The 22,427-nt window shown below is 35.1% G+C and overlaps 1 protein-coding gene across 1 annotated transcript in view; it reads right to left on the bottom strand.

Annotated features, from left to right (window-relative positions):
• Positions 1-21,570, bottom strand: part of LOC132738508 (uncharacterized) — a gene marked incomplete at its 5' end in the record, with an annotated part of 181,797 nt that extends 160,227 nt beyond the window's left edge. Inside the window, 1 exon segment of the mRNA XM_060726011.1 lies at positions 21,495-21,570. Coding sequence (XP_060581994.1) covers positions 21,495-21,570 — 76 coding nt within the window.
• Between the last annotated feature and the right edge of the window lie 857 nt (positions 21,571-22,427).

The raw sequence follows: 22,427 nt of genomic DNA, 5'->3' as shown, positions 1-22,427 counted from the left end.
GTTGTGCGTGACAGGTCATCTTAATATGATGATCATTTCTATCAAATACTTTTTGAATCCAACTTCAAATAACAAAGTAATGGGCCGGACACGATTTTGCTGCAAGGTCATGCTGTGACCTTGACCTTCAAGGAAGCGACCCAGATGTTGCGCGCGACACATCGTCTCAATATGGTGATCATTTCTGTGAAATATTTTTAAAATCCAACTTCAAATAACAAAGTTATGGACCGGACACGATTTTGCTGCAAGGTCATGCTGTGACCTTGACCTTCATGGTAGCGAGCCAAATGTTGCTCGCAACACGTCGTCTCAATATGGTGATCATTTCTGTGAAAAAGTTTTAAAATCTGACTTCAAATAACAAAGTAATGGGCCGGACACGATTTTGCTGCAAGGTCATGCTGTGACCTTGATCTTCAAGGTAGCGACCTAAATGTTGCGCGCGACACATCGTCTCAATATGGTGATCATTTCTGTGAAATATTTTTAAAATCCAACTTCAAATAATGAAGTGAGGCCTAAAAAAAAGAATGTTGTGGTTCAGGTGGCCCGACCGACCCTATTTTTTAGCGCCGACCCAAAGTTTTTTATTGATGTACAAAAAAACTAGAAATGTGTCATCATGCCACGGATGCCCCCGCATGCAGCCAAAATATCAGATGTTATAATATTTAGTTCCAAATTTGTTTGCACAAATAATTTTTTTCATTTTAAGTTCAAAGCCCTTAAAACTTTTCAATGTTAACACAAACCATTTTCATACAATGTTCAAGGCACTGAAATTATTCAGTCTAAACCTTTTGAAAATAGCATATTTCATATTTGTAGCCAAAATAATGGCTACATACATTTCAGTGCTGAAACTGAAAGTTCAAAATTTTTACAACATTCAAGAAAGATAAGTTTGTCCAAAATCATTGAACCACGACCAAATTCAAACTTAAACTGCTTATTCCTAAGATGTATCTATATTATTTTCAAAGTGAAAGGGACATAACTCTGCCAAAAAGTCATCCAACCATGACCAAATTCAAACTTGACCTGCCCATTCCTTTGACATATCCATATGTCAAATTTGAGTAGTTGGGTAGATAATGAACAGAAACTGTAAATTTCATATTATTTTCAAAGTGAAAGGGGCATTACTCTGCCAAAAATCATTGAACCATGACCAAATTCCAACTTGGCCTGGGCATTCCAAAAATATATCCATATGTCAAATTTGAGTTGAATGTGTTGTACCATTGGGGAGATAATAAACAGAAACTGAAAATTTCATATTATTTTCAAAGTGAAAGGGGCATAACTCTGCCTAAAATCATTGAACCATAACCAACTTTGAACTTGACCTGCGCATTCCTGTGACGTATCCATATGTCAAGTTTGAGTTAAAAGTGTTGTACCATTGGGGAGATAATGACTGGAAACTGAAAATTTCATATTATTTCCAAAGTGAAAGGGGCATAACTCTGCCAAAAATCATTGAACCATGACCAAATTTGAACTTGACCTGTATTTTCTCACGACATATCCATATGTCAAATTTGAGTTGAATGTGTTGTACTGTTGGGGAGATAATGAACGGAAACTGAAAATTTCATATTATTTTCAAAGTAAAAGGGGCGTAACTCTGCCAAAAATCATCGAACCATGACCAAATTCGAACTTGACCTGTATTTTCTCATGATATATCCATATGTCAAGTTTGAGTTGAATGTGTTGTACCATTGGGGAGATAATGAACGGAAACTGAAAATTTCATATTATTTTAAAGTAAAAGGGGCATAACTCTGCCAAAAATCATCGAACCATGACCAAATTCGAACTTGACCTGTATTTTCTCACGACATATCCATATGTCAAATTTGAGTTGAATGTGTGCAACCCTTACTAAGATAATGAACGGAAACTGATGATGACGGAATGACAGAATGACGGAAGGACGGAATGACGGAATGACGGAAGGACGGAATGACGGAAGGACGGAAGGACGGAACAGGGTAACACTATATGCCCCGGCCATTACATGGCGGGGGCATAAAAATGGCGCCCGTACCGACCGTACCGAAGACGGGTTTTAGTATTGCGAGTCGACAACGATGTGAGGCACAGACGATTCGGGTTCGAATTACGTATTAACGCGCACCAGCTAATATGGCGGCACAACAAGCAGCCGAAGTGTCACTGCTGGCGATTTTCTTTAAAAATACGATCATAGTTTGGCAAAACAGGAAATCAAATTAATAGACCACAGCAAAACAGCTCAAAACATTTTTCGGACGTGCATGGTCATGTTAAGAGTGATAATATTAAAATTGAAGCCAGTTGTTCGGTAAGAATAAAAAAAAATGAAAACGAAAGTCGAGTCATGCCATTGGTAAAATTTATTTCAAAATAAAATATTGAAGACTAGGTTTGGTAGTCTAACATTTTAAGTACTTTTATATGCTATAGAATATAATTTAAAGTACATATAATCCGTATCTGACATATCTACAATCGTTGATTGACTAAAAAAAAAAGTCCGACCCACTGACCCTACTTTTTTTCGCCTTGCCACCAGAAACACATCAATTTTTTTTTTAGGCCTTATGGACCGGACACAATTTTGCTGCAAGGTCATGCTTTGACCTTGACCTTCAAGGTAGCGACCCAAATGTTGCGCGCGACACATCGTCTCAATATTGTGATCATTTCTGTGATATAGTTTTAAAATCCGACTTCAAATAACAAAGTTATGGGCCGGACACGAATTCGGGACTTACGTACGTACAGACGGACAACCTGACGACTAAATGCTCTCCCGAAATTTTTCGGGGAGCATAAAAATACTTCTTACCAATAATTCTTCTGTTTACAAAAAATTACATAATATATTTTTGTTCGTTGTAAGTGATTTACTATCATTTCAACGGTTAAATATTGCAGCATTGCCGCTAACAACAATAACAAACTAGAAATGTGTCCATAGGACACTGATGCCCCCACACGCCACTGTTCTGTCAATCTTATGACTCTAGGTCAAATATTTTTTGGACTACATGTGCCACAAGTTGAAAACTAAAAATCAACAAAGGGCCATATTTCTGTTAAATTTGGTCGCAGCAAAAATTCCTTCCTTTACTACCATCTGCACTTTAAGGTTGTTAATCCCAGGAAGTTTAAGCTAAATCTGCCATCCGGTTTAAGAGGAGTTGCGTTCACAAAATTTCAACATAGTATATAGTGAAAAAATCAACAAAGGGCCATAATTCTGTTAAATTTGGTCGCAGCAAAAATTCTTTCCTTTACTCCCACCTACACATTAAGGTTGTTCATCCCTGGAAGTTTAAGCAAAATCTGCCATCTGGTTTAAGAGGAGTTGCATTCACAAAATTTCTACATAGTATATAGTGAAAAATCAACAAAGGGCCATAATTCTGTTAAATTTGGTCGCAGCAAAAATTCCTTCCCTTACTACCATCTACACAATAAGGTTGTTCATCCCTGAAAGTTTAAGCAAAATCTGCCATCCGGTTTAAGAGGAGTTGCGTTCACAAAATTTCTACATAGTATATAGTGAAAAAATCAACAAAGGGCCATAATTCTGTTAAATTTGGTCGCAGCGAAAATTCCTTCCTTTACTACCATCTACACATTAAGGTTGTTCATCCCTGGAAGTTTAAGCAAAATCTGCCATCTGGTTTAAGAGGAGTTGCGTTCACAAGATTTCGGGACGTACGGACAGACGGACGGACGGACGGACGGACAGACGTACGGACACTCGGACGGACAAGTGCAACGCTATATGCTCCCACTCTGTGGGGGCATAACCAGTACTTCTTTGCACATTCAATCAGGCACATGTATATACATGTTCGAATGTCAACGTAATGGTGGCAGATCCACGTTACTCGAATTCCGTTTCTCTTGAAGTAAATTGCCCAGTCCCTTTGATTTTGAGTTACCCAGAGTCAACTGTATATACATGTATAACATAATTATACACTGTTTAATAATGTAAGGACTTTATAAATAGGATATGTGACATATGTCTGCCTTTTAATTCTAAGGGCTGGGGAGAGTATCCGAGTATGCGGATAATCACAAATAGAAATGAATAATCGAGTACAAATATTTGTAAGTTGTGGATCGCGATTTTATTTGTTTATATACATTTACTGTTTCTCACACTCTAAAAGTTGGAAAAAAATCAATTTGAGATTGAATAATGCAATGTTTACCCAAATACAATTTGCCAAATAAAGACAGGAAGTAAAAGAACCAGTACCATGATGCTGAGCTAGAAAGTCATTAGTATCGAAAAAGGAATCACGTTTTCTTTAATGAGCACTTTGTTTTTTTATGAAATTAAATAAATATTTTTAGACGCTATGTATAGATTTATATAAGGTGACATGTATCGAAGATGGTTTTATTTTTAATAATAATTATCATTAAAATAATAAAAATCCAAAATTTGCGAAACACAAGGTAATAATTACGTCAGTGTGACGTCACTCATCCTGTCTGGAACAATATAAAATTCTACCAGCAAAATTTACTTCTAATGTTTTGAAATACTTTTGTATAGGTATCTCAAATATACTTTAAGATACTCATGCGAAAAATAAAAAAAACATAAATCTAGTTTATATTTGCATATATGTTTAATGTTTAGTATTGTTTAAAGAAAAATAACATGTTTTTAGATCTTAAATGTTCATGTTTTAATAAAGGGTGTCTTGATAACAAAAATTTGTGTTTCATTTGTGAATCGTAAGTGCTGAATCGTGGTTCTTATCGGATCGTCACTTATCCGACGATCCACACCCCTACTTTTAACATTGTGGGGTTTTGACAATTTTGATCAAGAACATGTTCCCTCATATGACAATATGACACAAGTACTGGTTAGTTTTTAAGCAAAATCAAATCCTGAATAATTCAAACAAGAGGGCCATGATGGCCCTGGATCGCTCCCCTGACACATCAACCGCATCCAAGCAATGTCTTAGACAAGCATCCTGGCCAAGTTTGATGACAATTGAGTCAAAAATGTAACCTCTATTGTGTTAAAAAGGTTTTCCATATTTGGGCAATGTGACCTAATTTTTGACTGGAGACGACCCATATTCAAACTTAACCTAGAAATCATCAAAACAACCTTCCTGACAAATTTCCAGGATATCTGGATCAAAACTGCAGCCACTATAGTGTTAACAAGCTTTTTCTATTTTTAGCTTCTGTGACCTAGTTTTTGACCGAATCTAACCCATCTTCGAACTTGACCGAGAAATCATCAAAACAACATTCCTGACAAATTTCCAGAATATTTGGATCAAAACTGCAGCCACAAGCTTTTTCTATTTTTAGCTCATGTGACCTAGTTTTTGACTGGAGATGACCCATCTTCGATCTTGACCTAGAAATTATCAAAACAACGTTCCTGACAAATTTCCAAAATATTTGGATCAAAACTGTAGCCACTAGAGTGTTTACAAGCTTTTTCTATTTTTAGCTCCTGTGACCTAGTTTTTGACAGGAGATGACCCATCTTTGAACTTGACTTAGAAATCATCAAAACATCCTTCCTGACAAATTTTCAGAATATCTGGATCAAAGCTGCAGCCACTAGAGTGTTAACAAGCTTTTTCTATTTTTAGCTCCTGTGACCTAGTTTTTGACAGGAAATAACCCATCTTTGAACTTGACCAAGAAATTATCAAAACAACCTTCCTGACAAATTTCCAGAATATTTGGATCAAAACTGCAGCTACTAGAGTGTTAACAAACTTTTTCTATTTTTAGCTCCTGCAACCTAGTTTTGACCGGAGATGACCCATCTTCGAACTTGACCTAGAAATCATCAAAACAACCTTCCTGACAAATATATAGAAATCATCAAAACAACCTTCCTGACAAATTTTTAGAGTATTTAGATCAAAACTGCAGCCACTAGAGTGTTAACAAGCTTTTTATATTTTTAGCTCCTGTGACCTAGTTTTTTACTCAACATAACCCATCTTCGAACTCGATCTGTATTTCATTGAGACAAACATTCTGACAAAGTTTGACAATGATCCAATCAAAACTGTGACTGCTAGAATGTTAACAACCCAATTGTTGACGACGAACGACGGACACCGCACTACTCACAACGACGGACGCCGGACATAGCCCCATCACTATACCTCACCTTGACCACTTCGTGGTCAGGTGAGCTAAAAAGCTATTAGCTTTCTCAAATAATGTTTAAAGTTTTAAACTAGTGGACAATGTTATTGAGTAGTCTCAGACTTCACACCACTTTACACTTTCCTATAAAGTTATCAAGTTTACTGTAAGTTGTTCAGTTAAATTAATATTGATTCAGAAACAGACTCAGCAAAGTGTCCAACCTCATATTATCCATTAGCTTCTTACAAAATTAAAAGTAAACCTTAAATTACAAAAAGCATGTTATTTTGAATTCTAAATGTTTTCATCTAAAGAGTAAATTACGTGATAAACTAGACTGGACTATGCTATAACATAGGAAAACAACAAGCTTTTGAATAAATATGTAAAAACACATGATCCCGTGTCAGCCGTTACATCAAAATGACTATTATCTCTGCCTGTTATCCATCCTGGTGCATTGTATCACTTCAAATATTTCTAAGTAAATTTAATATATTTTTGAGCTAATTACTGGTGAAATATTATTCAACAGTTTCCCAAGCATGCACTTTTATAAAAAAAAAGAACAAAAGAAAAACAAGAGGGCCATGATGGAACTGAGGTCGCTAACCTGTTTATAGGCCCCCCGGAGCGGGGCCAGTTTAAAACCCAGGGCTTTTATTTGAACAAACTTGGAAGACACCCATTAGAAGATGTTTCATAATGTTAAGTTTTTACTACACACATATAAAGAAAAACAATGACCTTTGCTCTCCCCCCCCCCCCCCCAGGCAGTGCCAATTTTAACCCAAGGGCTTTTATTTGAACAAACTTGGTAGACACCCGAAAGAAGATGTTTCATGCTAAACATCTAACCTCTAGCTCATTGGGTTTTTTAAAAGAAGATTTTTTAAGTTTTTACTATACACATATAGTTAAAAACAATGACACCTCTGGAGCGGGGCCAGTTTTGACCCCAGGGCTTTTATTTGAACAAACTTTGTAGACACTTACTAGAAGATGTTTCATGCTTAATATCTTAACTCTAGCTATTTGGGTTTTTTCAAAGAAGATTTTTAAGTTCTTGCCATACACATATATGGAAAATCAATGACCCCCTGGGCGGGGCCAATTTTGACCCCAGGGCTTTTATTTGAACAAACTTGGTAGACACTCATTAGAAGATGTTTCATGCTAAATATCTTAGCTCTAGCTCTTTCGGTTCTTTAAAAGAAGATTTTTTAAGTTTTTACAATATACATATAGGGAAAATTAATGACCCCCTGGGGCGGGGCGAATTTTGACCCCAGGGCTTTTATTTGAACAAACTTGGTAGACACTCACTAGAAGATGTTTTATACCAAATATCTAAGCTCTAGCTCTTTGGGTTTTTTAAAAGAAGATATTTAAAGCTTTTTCTTTCGGTTGCAATGGCAACCAGAGTTCTGCATGGAATTAAATTCTTTGAACAATTTTTAAAGGTGACCACCAAAGGAACATTCCTGTGAAGTTTGGATGAAATTGGCTTAGTGGTTTATGAGGAGATGTCATTTAAAGTAAAAGTTTACGGACGGACGGACGACGGACGGACGAACGCCGGACGAAAAGCGATCACAAAAGCTCACCATGTCACAAAGTGACAGGTGAGCTAAAAACAAGAGGGCCATGATGGCTCTGAAATTGTTCACCTATATATAGCAGTGTTGCATCTAGGCCGCGCGATTGCTTGATTTGCCCATTTGTTATGCAGATCGCGCATTTCAATGAAGTCAATGCGCGCCAAGTTGCGCATATGACGATCTTTTCAATTTAATTCAGTCAATCTACAACCTAATTTGAACGCTTCAACCAAGTTTGTTTTCACTCAAGGTTATGACTAAAATACGTACTAAATCGTGTGTAGCAGCTGACTTGGTCATCTCGCGTGTGTTTTGCAGTATTCGTCAATACTTTACTTTTTCTACTTCCATTTTTTAGCGGACGATAGCTGTCAAAAATGCTTGAACGTAAAATAAATCAATTCTTTTCAGTACGTCATATTGTAAGTTAAATGTATGTCCCCCACATTTTTTTCAAATCCCCCACATTTTTCAGTTGAGTGGGGGACAATCCCCCATAATTTTGAAATTCTAGATGCAACACTCATATAGGCCCCTGGGGTTACTAAGGGCCAATTTTAACCCAAGGGCTTTTATTTGAACATTTTGGTAGACACCCATTAGAAGATTTTTCATGATAAATATCTAAGCTCTACTGGTTGGGGACCACCAAAACCGGACAACCACCAAACCAGGACATCCCTGAAAATGCTTAATTTAGTATTTTCTTTGTTCAGTGGTTGTCAGTCACTTTTTGTTTTAACAATAAATGCACGTTTCTTCTATAATTTAGTAAATAAATTTATTTCAACCTCCGTAAATAGAAATATTTTAATGTCTATTTTAAGAATGTTGCCATTGAAATTTGGGCATCAAGAAAGAAATGCCTGATCTCATATACCAGCTATAATCATTTGCAAAGTAAACAAAAGAATTTCCAAAACTTCAGCATAAATTGTTGCTGATATATTGTATATCATGTTAAAATCAAAAATTAAAACATCCAAACTTTTATATGAATTAAATCACGCCATGTACATATCTGTCCGGACACATGGTACTGTAGTGTAGACAATTTAGGTAATTTGGATACCCTCCTTGACGAGCCTCAGATATAAGTGTAATACAATCAGAAATAAACTAGTTTGTTAGTAAGGAGAAGAACCTAGCTGTACTGTGTAAAAATTTTAGGTCTCTGAGTTGGAAAGTATGAAATCTGTATGTAAAAATGTTCAAAAAGTGTCCAGTTGTTGGTCCCCGACCAGTAGCGCTATATAGATTTTTTAAAGAAGATTTTTTAAGTTTTTACAATACACATATAGGGAAAAACAATAATCCACCCTCCCGGGGCCGGGCCAATTTTGAACCCAGGGATTTCATTTTAACAAACTTGGTACATACTCACTAGAAGATATTAAATGATTGGTATCTAAACTCTAGCTCTTTGGGTTTTAAAAGAAGATTTTTATACTTTTTACTATTCACATAGGGAAAATCAATGACCCCCGGGGCGATGCCAATTTTAATCCCAAGGCTCTTATTTGTACAAACTTGGTAGACACCCATTAGAAGATGTTTCATGCTAAATATCTAAGCCCTAGCTCTTTGGGTTTTTAAAAGAAGATTTTTTAAGTTGTTACTATGTATATAAAGGGAAAAACAATGACCCCCTCCCCCCATGGGGCCGGGCCAATTTTGACCCTAGGGCTTTTACTTGAACAAACTTTGTAGACACCAACTAGAAGATATTTCATGCTTAATATCTAAGCTCTAGCTATTTGGGTTTTTTAAGAGGATTTTTTAAGTTTTTATTATATACATATAGGGGAAACAATGACCCCCTGGGGCGGGGCCAATTTTGACCCTAGGGCTTTATTTGTACCAACTTGGTAGACACCCACCCAAAGATGTTTCATGCCAAAAATCTAAGCTATAGCTATTTGAATTTTTTAAAAGAAGATTTTTTAAGTTTTACTATATACAAATAAGGATAATCAATGACCCCCCCTCCTCTCCCCCCCCCCCCCCCGACAAGGGCCAATTTTTACCCAAGGGCATTTATTTGAACAAACTTGGTAGACTCTGACTAGATGATGTTTCATGCCAAATATTCAAATATTTAAGCTCTAGCTCTTTCGGTTTTTTTAAAGAAGATATTTTAAGTTTTTTCTTTCGGTTGCCATGGCAACCAGAGTTCTGAATGGAATTAAATTCTTTGAACAATTTTTAAAGTTCACTACCAAAGGAACATTCCTGTGAAGTTTGGATGAAATTGGCTTAGCCATTTATGAGGAGATGTCGTTTAAAGTAAAAGTTTACGGACGGACGACGGACAGACGCCAGACGAAAAGCGATCACAAAAGCTAACCATGTCACTTTGTGACAGGTGAGCTAAAAAACACATAGACACATTTATAAGAAAATGTAGGGTGGCATTAAACATAACAAGAACCACAGCCTGGCGGGGGCAACGCTCGACTTTTCACTTTTTCTAAAAGCAAACAAGGTAATGTTTGAACAAATCTTAACGTTTCCTTTTTATAAATTTAATCGTTCTGTCTTGTCACATAAGTTTTGTCAAAGTATGAATCCTTTCCATATATATTCGCATGTGCATTACAGAAGAATATATATACACACCGATAAATATATATGGTCATTTAATGCACAAATCTGAGAAAATTCAGTAATTTAACCTTCAAGGTCAAGGTCATTAAAGAGCCCAAGTCAATTTGAGTTTGATAAACATTAAGGTCTTGTCCTTAAGAATGTTCTGTTATAATATGAAGCCAATCCATTCAATAAAAGCAGTTACAGCCAAAAAAATGAACATTTCAATAATTTGACCTTCAAAGTCAAGATCATTTATGAGTGAAGGTCAAGGTCTGTCGGGTTATTTTTAAGGGCTATCCTTGAAGATTATTATGTCCAAGTTTAAAGACAATCTATTCAAAAATAACAAAGTTACAGCCAATAATAGCCAAAAAAATGAACATTTCAATAATTTGACCTTCAAAGTCAAGGTCATTTATGAGTGAAGTTCAAGGTCTGTCTGGTTATTTTAAGGGATATCCTTGAAGATTATTTTGTTCAAGTTTGAAGACAATCCATTCAAAAATAACAAAGTTACAGCCAATAATAGCAAGAACAAGCAAAATTTGGACAAGGTCATTTATGGATGAAGGTCAAGGTTAGTGTGGTCTACTGAAAGGTGTTGTCCCAAGGGTTGTTGAGGCCAAGTATGAAGACAATACACCAAGAACTAAACTAGAACTGTGTCCAACCGACACGGATGCTCCCACTGTGCAGATGTGCTCGTAAACAAGAGCATGCATATCTGTATGGAAGTTTAAACAAAATCTGCCATCCGGTTTAAGAGTTGTGTTCACAAAATTTCTATATGGTATATAGTGAAAAAATCAACAAAGGGCCATAATTCTGTAAAATTTGGTCGCAGCAAAAATTCCTTCCTTTACTTCCATCTACACATTTAGGTTATTCATCCCTTGAAGTTTAAGCAAAATCTGTCATCCGGTTTAAGAGGAGTTGCGTTCACAATATTTCTATATGGTATATAGTGAAAAAATCAACAAAGGGCCATAATTCTGTTAAATTTGGTCGCAGCAAAAATTCCTTCCTTTACTACCATCTACACATTAAGGTTGTTCATCCCTGGAAGTTTAAGCAAAATCTGCCATCCGGTTTAAGGGGAATTGCATTCACAAAATTTCGGGATGACGTCCGGACGGACGGACAAGTGCAACGCTGTATGCTCCCAACTTTGTGGGGGCATAAAAAGTTATGATCCAGGTACAAGTTTGCGGACCGCAACGGGTACAGCAACGGGTACGGCAACGCCGCCAGGACTATGACAATACGTCTCCTTTTTTTTTTTAAAAAAATAGAGCTAAAAACGCCTTAGTTATGAGCTTTATAACACTCAAACATGCGCTTCAGATCACATTACGTGCCCATCACCTAATGAAAAAGTATAATTGTTGTTATAAAAGTGACAAATTGTAAACAATGTATAATGTATTAAAGCTGCACGCCATTCAGGTGAGCAAAAATATTTTGATACAATCAAACCTGAGAAAAATGTACTCAGATTTCAGGAAAGGCATAAACACGGGGGTGGAACCCCATATGTATCTCAAAAATGAGCATCGGTAAAAATTATATGTGAATTTCCGCTGCACCAGATGTGAAGCATAACACCAGATGTGACTGTAAAAATAAGTCAATCGCAGAGTAAGTTTTCATCTTTTTAAACATTTATATAAAATTCAATCCTTTTTTTAAAGAAAATCGAAATGTGATTCTACCCTCCTGACTCTCCTCTATATTACCCATTTTTGTTTTGGATTTCTATGCAGTCTCCATCGAGATATTCTTTCCGTCGTGGGTTCTGTTGTGTCCAAAACATGCAATGTGAATGAAGAAAATATCACTAAGCCGACTCAAAAAATCAGAGATTTTACGAAATTTCACTACAGACCGATGCTTAACATTCAGACAAATCCTGATTTAAATATTTATTGAGATTTGGCTACAAACGAATGGAATCGCTGCTCAAAATTGTATTTGAGCTCTATATGTGCTGAAGAGATTCATATGTGCATACTATAAAAAATCAACAACATAATTACGCATCACTTTCATAAAGCAATCTTTAATTTATTCTTTTGTTTATCATTCTGTAATAAAAACTATTATCCGAAATAGACACATTTTCACGAGACGAGCTTGAATAGTATTCATATAGAAAGAGATAAAAGACATTCTGCATACGAAAGGTTTTGAAAATACGTAGATATGGTGGGAAGGCCTTGCTTATTTTTATTTAGTGACGTCATGTGGACTGCAATTATTCCCTTTTTATGCCGTCATGCATTATTTAATCAACTAACTGTTCACTCGACTGCACTGTCTGCTTATTAGGGGAGTAATGTGAAGCGTGTTTGAATTTGTTACGACGCTGCAAGAAAGTTACTGATTAACTTTTTGAAAAGGATCAAAGAAACTTTGCTTATTTATTTTCCACATCAAGGAACGTCCTTGCATGATATTTACATGGTTCACTTCATGCCCATAGTCCCAATTATGGGTCAATGCCCATTTGACTTATTTTATGACTGCTCTGTAACTCTTTGAATGGTATTAAAGAAACTTTAACAAATCATAACCGCATTGAGCGGACATGCATAGCTGATAATGCACATTGATGTTTCTAGAAAATGTTCATGTATGCAAAACGATCACTTAACCTATTCTCCGCTTTATAACTATTATTTCAGTGGGAACTGTAAATTATAAACCACTTTCGTAATTCTTTTCTTTTCTTTTCTTTCTTTTCAGGAAAATGGGTCATTTTCTAGGCACAAAAAGGAAAGGTTTAAAACTGTCAAGAATAAAACGTCACGTGTATCGTGAAAGAAAAGAGGAAGTCGTCGGCGCTAACATCTCCTTTTTTCACCATTAAAATGTCCAAATTATTTACAGCAATGTTTTTCTGTGTCTTTGGTCATCCAACCAATCAAGAACACCCAACATACTTCTGATTGGCTCATATGGTGTGGGATTGACAATATCGGTTAATGACATGTTACTAAAAAGTAACCGAGGTTCCGAGTGGGGAATTTAATTTATGAAGAGAAGACAAGTTTATTAAAATTCTCATTTCCATTGATCATGCGATAAAACAGTTATAATATATCGAACTCGACTATTATGTAGAAATATCATGACCTGGGGCGGCATCTCGGGTTTTCCTTACAGATAATGTTCTCGGTCCGTATTCTGTAAAGTAAAACCTTTGATGTTGCACCAGGCCATGATATTGCCACATAACAGTTTGTCACTATAACTATAACTTGTGGAATCTTAAAGTGATAGATATTTTTATGAATGTAAACATTATTATAGAAACATATTATATGACACGATAGCTTTACAAAGTTCAATACTTTCAGTTTGGTTTGTCCAAGCTACATATCCTTTATTAGTCAATTGTTTATCATTCAAGTATTTTCATGTACTCGACCTCTTAGTATTTTTAATGCTAGCATAAGCTAGTGAGCCCTCTCATTGTGGTGATCAAACACACTAATGTTACAATTGAACTTTCAGAGATAGCTACGAAACCTTAATTATTTCTATACATGGGCTATTTAATGATTATATTGAAGTGGTCCGTTGTTTTGTAGATGGTTTTCTACATCACTTATGGATCTTTTCAGCACATATGGAGCTCTAATGCAATTTTGAGCAGCGATTCCTACGTTTGTAGCCAAATCTCAATAAATATTTAAAATCAGGATTTGTCTGAATGTTAAGCATCGGTCTGTAGTGAAATTTCGTAAAATCTCTGATTTTTTGAGTCCACTTAGTGATATTTTCTTCATTCACATTGCATGTTTTGGACACAACTGTTGTCAAAGAAATGGCATGTAACCAATCGGATATTTTATACACCTTTATGAAAAGCCCTGCTACCAACCATAACCCTTTATGCAAGATAAAATTACTATTTGACACTTGCCTTTGTTTAATCATTTGGCACATTGGCACATTTTTGGAGTTTTCATTGTTACACTATGTCAAGCTGCCGGTGTACGGACATAATCCCCTTCGGACAAAATCCCCTTCATGTATTTTTGTATATCTGGACATAATCCCCTCCATAGGTGGACATAATCCCCTTCATGTGTGAAATTTTGAAGTGGACAAAATCCCCTTCATAAAATTGCTACCTAGGACAAAATCACCCTCCCGATGAGTTTTTGGTTTATAAAGTGGGTATGAGAGCGACATACTGCATCATGCTGTGTGGTAAATATCTTAATGTATAAATAAGTAGAAAATATTTCAGCAGAAAAGCACATTCAATTAGCACATTTTGATCACATTAAAATTGCTTTGTTAAAGCATTCATAATCAATCAAGTATTGCAGTGATCTTGGTTTGATTAAATTATCACTCTTTCATCAATAAAAATTGTAACAATAGATAATATATATCAGTTAGAATTATCAACTTATACAATCAATGAAACAATTATTGGCTAATAAAAATGTTTTTCATACTAATCAATTTAAAACAATTAAAGAAATTGCCTAATCAAATATGTGTTATGCAGTTGATAATTTACCATAATTTTAATGAAAACTTCTAAACTAAATAAAGGTTAACTATTGATACATAATTATAAATAAAACAAGAACTTGTTCGTTAAACACAAATGCCCCCGGCTCAGATTCTTGTCAGTAGCAATATTTCAAAAAATGTTTACCCATTCACTCACTTATGGACAGAAAAATTGCCAAAAAATTGTAAACACAAGTTATATAGCTTGACAAAGTCATGGCATTTTGTAATTGTGAAAAATATAAGTTGCCAAGTCATTGCTCTGACTTGTGAAGTTGAAAAATATTCAATTTCATGCAAGTTATCTTCCTACCAAATATGAAATACATCTGTCATTAAATAAAGGCTGTATGGGCAAAAGTGTAAAAATCTATTTTTAGCAATGGTGACCTTGACCAAACTGACCCCTAACTCTATCCAAAAGAAGAATACCATGTAAGTTATCTTCCTACCAAATATGAAATACATCTGTCAATAAATAAAGGCTGTATGGGCAAATGTGTAAAAATCTATTTTTAGCAATGGTGACCTTGACCCAACTGACCCCTTACTCCATCCAAAGGAAGAATACCATGCAAGTTATCTTCCTACCAAAAATGAAATACATCTGTCAATAAATAAAAGCTGTATGGGCAAAAGTGTAAAAATCTATTTTTAGCACAAGTGACCTTGACCCACTGATCCCTACCCCAATCAAAAGGATGAATACCATGCAAGTCATCTTCCTACCAAATATAAAATATATGTCACTTAATAAAGGCTGTATGAGCAAATGTGTAAAAATCTATTTTTAGCTGGTGACCTTGACCCAACTGACCACTAACTCCATCAAAGTTTATGTTTCTATCAATTATAAATAACATCTGTCTGTAGAATAAAGTCAATACACCTGTAAAAATGTAAAAATCTATTTTTAACATTGGTGACCTTGACATTAATTAAGCAATTAGGAGAAATTTAAGATAAATCCAGCTTGCCGAAATAGGTTAACCAGACAAGGCCCTATTTTCAAAGTGAAAAAAGGGAAATAACTGGGAAATATGGATGACACAGTTATATAACTTGGCAATATCATGTACTTTGTATTGATAAGTAAGTGTGGACATTATAAAGCCATTAGTATAGATAGAACTTAAGATATTTCCAACTTGCCGTTTTAGGTTAACCATTATTCATTTTCTAAGTGCTGAAAAGGGCAATAACTCGGTAAATATGAAAGCCAGAGTTATGTAACTTGCCCAGATCATGTACTTAGTGTTGATTAGTAAGTGTGTAAACTTAGAAGCCATTGGTACAGGTAGAACTTAAGAAAAATCCAACTTGCCGTTCTAGGTTAACCTCGTACGGACAGACGGACGGACATACCAAAATTTGATGTTTAAGAGGCAAATAAGCTCATAAACACCACCTGGACCAACGTCCATAAGCAAAATAAGCTCATAAAAACAAAAAAATAGCTCTTAATTTGAATTTTATGAGTTTTTGTTCTTTATTTAACTACGGAATGAAGCTCATAATAATCAAATGTTTGCACGGACAGATGGCTGGACGGTTCAATTACTATATGCCCGGGGGCATAAAAAAGTCTACAGCAATTAAAGACAAGAGGGCCATAATGGCCCTGAAGTCGCTCACCAGTATGTAGGCCCCCAGAGCGGGGCCAGTTTAAATCCCAAGGCTTTTATTTGTGAACAAACTTGGTAGACACCCATTAGAAGATATTTCATGCTAAACATCTAAGGTCTAGTTCGTTGAGTTTTTAAAAAAAAAGATTTTTTAAGTTTTAACTATACACATATAGTTAAAAGCAATGACACCCCTAGGGCGGGGCCAGTTTTGACCCCAGGGCTTTTATTTGAACAAACTTTGAAGACACTCATTAGAAGATGTTTCATGCTTAATATCTAAACTCTAGCTATTTGTTTTTTTTTCTCAAAGAAGATTTTTAAGTTTTTGCTATACACATATAAGGAAAATTAATGTCCCCAGGGCTGGGCCAAATTTGACCCTAGGGCTTTCATTTGAACAAACTTTGAAGACACTAACTTGAAGATGTTTCATACTTAATATCTAAACTCTAGCTATTTGGGTTTTTTCAAAGATTTTTTAAGTTTTTGCTATACACATAAATAAAATCAATGACTCCCTGGGGCGGGGCCAATTTTGACCCAATGGCTTTTATTTGAACAAACTTTGTAGACACTCACTAGAAGATGTTTCATGTTTAGTATCTAAACTCTAGCTATTTGGGTTTTTTCTAAGAAGATTTTTTTTTAAAGTTTTTGCAATACACATATAAGGAAAATCAATGACCCCCGGGGCAGGGCAAATTTTGACCCAAGGGTACTTATTTGAACAAATTTGGTAGACACCCATTAGAACATCTTTCATGCTAAATATCTTAGCTCTAGCTCTTTGGGTTCTTTAAAAGAAGATTTTATAAGCTTTTACTAAATGCATATAGGGAAAATCAATGACCCCCTAGGGCGTGGGCCAATTTTGACCCCAGGGCTTTTATTTGAACAAACTTGATAGACACTCATTAGAAGACGTTTCATGCTAAATATCTTAGCTCTAGCTCTTTGGTTTCTTTAAAAGAAGATTTTATAAGTTTTTACTATATGCATATAGGGAAAATCAATGACCCCCTGGGGCCGGGCAAATTTTGACCCCAGGGCTTTTATTTGAACAAACTTGGTAGACACCCATTAGAAGATGTTTCATGCTAAATATCTTAGCTCTAGCTCTTTGGGTTCTTTAAAAGAAGATTTTTTAAGTTTTTACTATATGCATATAGGGAAAATCAATGACCCCCGGGGCGGGGCCAATTTTGACCCCAGGGCTTTTATTTGAACAAACTTGATAGACACTCATTAGAAGATGTTTCATGCCAAATATCTAAGCTCTACCTCTTTGGATTTTTTAAAAGAAGATATTTTAAGTTTTTTCTATCGGTTGCCATGGCAACCAGAGTTCTGCATGGAATGGAATTCTTTGAACAACTTTGTTAAGGCTTCACACAAGGAACATCCCTGTGAAGTTTCATTATGATCTGCCTTATGGTTTCAGAGGAGATTCTGCATGGAATGGAATTCTTTGAACAACTTTGTTAAGGCTTCACACAAGGAACATCCCTGTGAAGTATCATTATGATCTGCCTTATGGTTTCAGAGGAGATGTCGTTTTAAAAGTGAGAACGGACAACGGACGAAGGACAACGGATGACGGACGAAGAGTGATCCTAATAGCTCACCCTGAGCATATGCTCAGGTGAGCTTAAAAAACCATGGCAAAGAAACAATCTGATTTGCTGAATAAATAGCATAAATTCACAAAAATTCAAAATGAGTTATGTCAATAAAGACTGACACAACTGCAAGGTTCAAGAAAGAACAGAAAAATTGCGCCGTTAAAGTCTACTCCTTTGAATCCTGTACGCTATTTTTTTCTTCGTACGATCAATCTTTAACTGACTTGCGTCAACTCATATGCAATATATATTTTGTTTAAGACAAAATTCGTCCCCAGTAATCTTTTTTACACAACTTTTGACCAAAAATCATAATAGTCTGGAACTGTTGTTAATCTATTTTCCTTTCTCACCTACAGCAATGTTTAAAAGTATTCATTAATAAACAGAATAAAATAATCCATAAAATGTTTAAAATCCTTTTTTGGTAAATCACAGCATTAATTCTAAAAATATTGTGTAAGAGGTCAATCTAGGTCATGCCTAATTTACCAAAACAAACAAAGAAACTCCTTGGGTGAAACATACAGAAAATGACGTATATTTCATCTAACAGTTCTTTGAACCAATCAGTGCTCTGAACTGTATGATTACTGCATGCAGTGTGTCCCTTTGATGTGACCGATGTTAAAAGTTCAAATAAATTTCTATACAAACAGGGAGGATAGAAATCAGACAGATCAATTTAAATTGAGTATAACACATGTTGTCATGGACTTGGAGCAACTTGTTGTTTTTAAAAAATGAAATAATTTGATAGGCACATAACTAGTTTGGTAGTGCAAACAAAGCAAACATATTTTTGATATTTTACATTGTTTGAAATCAACAATAAACTTTTAAATCCTATCACAATTTTCAACAATCAATGTACTGTTTCCTTTTTAAAGTTGTAATAGGCAATAAATATTTTTTAAAGTGATAGCATCGTGATAGCATCTGAAAGTTAATATTTTTTAAAAGCCTAATTATTAATTGTAATTTTTATAAGATTTAACATGACTATTTTGGTGGACCTTAGGCAACCTGTGAAGATGTTTTCCAAGTTCCTATTTAACTTCAAGCCCAGTCTTATAGTCCAGTACATAAATTTCACAACTCTAAGAAGAATTAAGATTAAAGCAAAATTGCTATTTTCAAAGTTCATTGAGTTTTAATCTTAATCTATCACATTGAAAATTTTTATAACAGCAATTTTTCAAAAGGGCTCAAAACTGCATTAGCCAATTTGAAACAAGGCAAAATCCTGCATGTGATCTCATGAAAAAATAAAAACCCCTTGTTAATCTTCACTTTCATTTTACTATTTTGATGTGAGGAATCCCTGACATTTAGGAGATTTTCTAAATTAAATCTCAGGGATTTCTATGGGATCCATGGCAAAGACAGTTGTGTCAACCCCTAGACTATTGTGAATTAGCAAAAAAACATATGCAGTAGGGAATTTAAGACTATTTTACTATCTGATGCATTAGTTGATAGGATCTGCAATAAATCTTATTTTTACCCATAATTTCTGCTTTGATTATTAACAATCTTCACATTTAAGATCGGGCAACCTGCTTTTCCTAGGGGCAAGTAGATTTTCAAAGTTACTTGCCCTTTGGGCAAGTGAAAGTCAAAACCTTAAGTAAACCCCTGATATATTGTGTGCATTGCAACAATATGCAATAAACTAACCGTTTTACTCATTTACAAAAAATTACCTGGTGCCCTGCATATACATCTGACTGTCACAGGTAACTTTAAATAGCATGTGGGACAGCCAGTATGGGTCTTTGTGCCACAGAAATAAAAGCTTCTTGCAGTCTTACAGTCATAAAACAATCACGTCTATCCTGAACTGATACTAAGCACTGATTTAGAAGTACAACTTTATTTTTATTGCAAATTTCTTGAGTTCTTAAAAAGTAGGAATTGAAGACAAGTAGGAATAAAGTAGGAAAAAGTAGGAACACTTAAAAAAGTAGGAGAAAGTAGGAAAAGAAGGAACAACTTGACAGACTGTTGCATCAATCAACAACAAAACCCCCAGATGCACAACTATACATGCTGACCAACATTTCCGTAAAGTTTTATGACTCTAGGTCATTTTACGTTGAAAAAAAGAAGAAAAATCAGCCTAAATGCAAGATAGAATTATGGATCTTTGTCAGTGACCTACAATTCTGACCCTAAATGCATATGTGAAGTTTTAAATAAATATCTTTAATAGTTATTGAGATATGTAAAACTTGCATGTTAACATTAACCAAGAGACTAAGTAGAAAAGGGGATATGAATCAGCCTTTAATGCAAGATAGAGTTATGGAACTTGGTCAGTGACATACAATTATGACCTCAAATTATAACCGTAAGTACAATTGTGTAAAGTTTCAAGTAAATATTCTTTGAAGACCTTTAAAACCTTTAACCAAAATCTCTAAGTTTTCAAAAAGGGGCAAATAATTCCCCTGCAAATATTGCAGACAGAGATATGCAATTTTAGCAAAATGATGTACATTGTTACTATAAAAAAGTATTGTAAATTTCAATTGAATATCTCAAGCAATAATTGAGATATTTGTCTTTACAAAAACTTTAAACCAAAATTTCCAAAATTAAAAAGGGGCATAATTCTGTCAATATTGTAGCAGAGTTATCCAACTTGTCAATCTGATGTTACCTTATTACTATTAATAAGTATTGTAAGTTTTCAATTGAATATGTCAAACAATAATTGAGATATTTGTCTTTATAAAAACTTTAACCAAAAATTTCTAAGTTAAAAAGGGGCATAATTCTCGGCAATATTGTAGATAGAGTTATCCAACTTGTCAATCTGATGTACCTTGTTACTATAAATAAGTATTGTAAGTTTCAATTGAATATCTCAAGCAATAATTGAGATATTTGACTTTACAAAAAACTTTAACCAACGCAGACGCCGACGCGGACGCTGACGCCGACGCCGGGGCGACTACAATAGCTCTCATATTCTTCGAATAGTCAAGCTAAAAATAACCGTCTATATCCTAGCACACACAACTATTCTCAGTGCTTGATAGTAAACAAGCCTTGATAATTTATCAATTTACAAATTATCAATCACAGTTAAAAATTTGTAAGATCAAATTTACAAAGAGCAATATGATCCATACTAGAGCTACGAGTCTTTGACAGTGACCTACATTTGTACAAGTTAAAATACTGCCAACATTTCTTGATGACTTGACTATTCTATCTGTTTGAATATCAATGTTAATGTTTAATCTAAAGGTGATATGATGACCAAGTCCTTCCTGCTCATCGGTCACATTTATACATACCTATATAAGTCATTAATTAAATGGGACATAATTCATATTATCACTTACTTTATCAGGTTGTACATTCAGCAGTACATTTGGGGAACCTAGAACATTAAAAGTCCTCTTTGTAACCTGCCTTCTCCTGAAAGGAAAACAAAAGGGCCATGATGGCCCTAGATCGCTCACCTGACCCGTCAAACTCATCCGAACAATTACCTAGACAAGCGTTCTGACCAAGTTTCATGACAGGTGTGTCAAAAATGTGACCACTAGTGTTAACAAAGATTATCCATATTTGAGCAGTGTGACCTAGTTTTTGACCCCAGGTGACCCATATTCGAGCTTGACATTCGAGCAATTACCTAGACAAGCATCCTGACCAAGTTTGATGATAATTGAGTCAAAAATGTGACACTAGAGTGTTCACAAGGTTTTTCTATTTTTAGCTCCTGTGACCTAGTTTTCCATCCGAGATTAATCATGTTCAAACTTATCCCAAGCAATTGACTAGACAAGCATTCTGACAAAGTTTGATGATGAAATTGGGTCAAAAAATGTGACCACTAAGAAACTGTTCGCACTGGGTTTTTTATTTTTAGCTCCTGTGACCTAGTTTTCCACCCGAGATGACCATGTTCAAACTCATCCAAACAATTGACTAAACAAGCATCCTGACAAGGTTTTTTAATAATTGGGTCAAAAATGTGACCACTAAAGAGGTGTTCACAAGGTTTTTCTATTTATAGGCTCCTTGTGACCTAGTTTTTTCATCGGAGATAAACCATGTGCAACTCATCCAAAGCAATTAATCTAAACAAGCATCCTGACAAAGTTTGATCCTGATTAGGTAAAAAATGTGACCACTAGAGTGTTCAAAAGGTTTTCCTATTTTTTTAAGCTCCTGTGACCTGGTTTTTCATTCAGAGATGACCCATATTCAAAACTCATCTGAGCAATTGACTAGACAAGCATCCACACTAGTTTGATGATGATTGGGTA

Source organism: Ruditapes philippinarum, unplaced genomic scaffold, assembly GCF_026571515.1.
Source record: "Ruditapes philippinarum isolate M1 unplaced genomic scaffold, ASM2657151v2 ctg1332_1_1_1_1, whole genome shotgun sequence".
Lineage (NCBI taxonomy): Eukaryota > Metazoa > Mollusca > Bivalvia > Venerida > Veneridae > Ruditapes > Ruditapes philippinarum.
Note: the sequence above shows the minus strand (reverse complement) of the source record. Positions and strands in the feature narration are given on the sequence as shown.